We start from the raw sequence: 1,235 nt of genomic DNA, 5'->3' as shown, positions 1-1,235 counted from the left end.
AAATATCACAATCCAAAACAAATAAACTGTTTTTACGAAAGGTCAAGTGTCAAATTTGAGAGATTAATGCACTTTGCTAAAGCAGAACCTAAGCCTGATGCACCTTCATCACCAATTTTATTGTGACTTTTTAAATATTGAAGAAAAAATATATCATTAAATAGTTAATTAGAAGGAAAAAATGAAGAAAAAATATGAAATAATAAGATTAGTTAACAATAAAAGCAAAAGTTGAAAATAAAATGATGAGCTAAATTAACAAAGAAAGAAAGAAAGAAAGAAAGAACAAAAAAAAGCAAGCACAATAAAAAGAAAAAGAAAAAAGAGCTTTATTGTTTTTAATTAGTTTTTATAATTAAATTATTCACAATCCAAAACAAACAAACTGTTTTTACTCAAGCCAAAGTGTCAAATTTGAGAGATAATTGCACTTTGCTAAAGCAGAACCTAAGCCTGATGCACCTTCATCACCAATTTAATTTTTACTATTTAAATATTGAAGAAAAAATATATCATTATATAGTTAATTAGAAGGAAAAAACGAAGAAAAAATATGAAATAATAAGATTAATTAACAATAAAAGCAAAAGTTGTAAATAAAATGATGTGCTAAATTAAGAAAGAAAGAAAGAACAAAAAAAAGCAAGCACAATAAAAAGAAAAAGAAAAAAGAGCTTTATTGTTTTTAATTAGTTTTTATAATTAAAAATATCACAATACAAAAAAAATAAACTGTTTTTACCTAAGGAAAAGTGTCAATTTTGAGAGATTAATGCACTTTGCTAAAGCAGAACCTAAGCCTGATGCACCTTCATCACCAATTTCATTGTAACTTTTTAAATATTGAAGAAAAAATATATCATTAAATAGTTATTTAGAAGGAAAAAATGAAGAAAAAATATGAAATAATAAGATTAATTAACAATAAAAGCAAAAGTTGAAAATAAAATGATGAACTAAATTAACAAAGAAAGAAAGAACAAAAAAAAGCAAGCACAATAAAAAGAAAAAGAAAAAAGAGCTTTATTGATTTTAATTAGTTTTTTTAATTAAAAATATCACAATCCAAAACAAATAAACTGTTTTTACGAAAGGTCAAGTGTCAATTTTGAGAGATTAATGCACTTTGCTAAAGCAGAACCTAAGCTTGATACACCTTCATCACCAATTTAATTTTCACTATTTAAATATTGAAGAAAAAATATATCATTAAATAGTTAATTAGAAGGAAAAAA

The 1,235-nt window shown here is 23.2% G+C and overlaps 1 protein-coding gene across 1 annotated transcript; it reads left to right on the top strand. All coding sequences in view use genetic code 6, as the record gives it.

Annotated features, from left to right (window-relative positions):
• Window positions 1-90: 90 nt before the first annotated feature.
• Window positions 91-1,194, top strand: TTHERM_02279870 (hypothetical protein; the record flags this gene model as incomplete). Its single annotated transcript, XM_001028587.2, has 2 exons — window positions 91-211; window positions 914-1,194. The coding sequence occupies exon 2, from the start codon at window positions 949-951 to the stop codon at window positions 1,192-1,194; it is 246 nt and encodes an 81-aa protein (XP_001028587.1). The 5' UTR covers window positions 91-211; window positions 914-948.
• Between the last annotated feature and the right edge of the window lie 41 nt (window positions 1,195-1,235).

The sequence above is a fragment of the Tetrahymena thermophila genome (genome assembly GCF_000189635.1).
Source record: "Tetrahymena thermophila SB210 genomic scaffold scf_8255538, whole genome shotgun sequence".
NCBI classification, from domain to species: domain Eukaryota; phylum Ciliophora; class Oligohymenophorea; order Hymenostomatida; family Tetrahymenidae; genus Tetrahymena; species Tetrahymena thermophila.
Note: the sequence above shows the minus strand (reverse complement) of the source record. Positions and strands in the feature narration are given on the sequence as shown.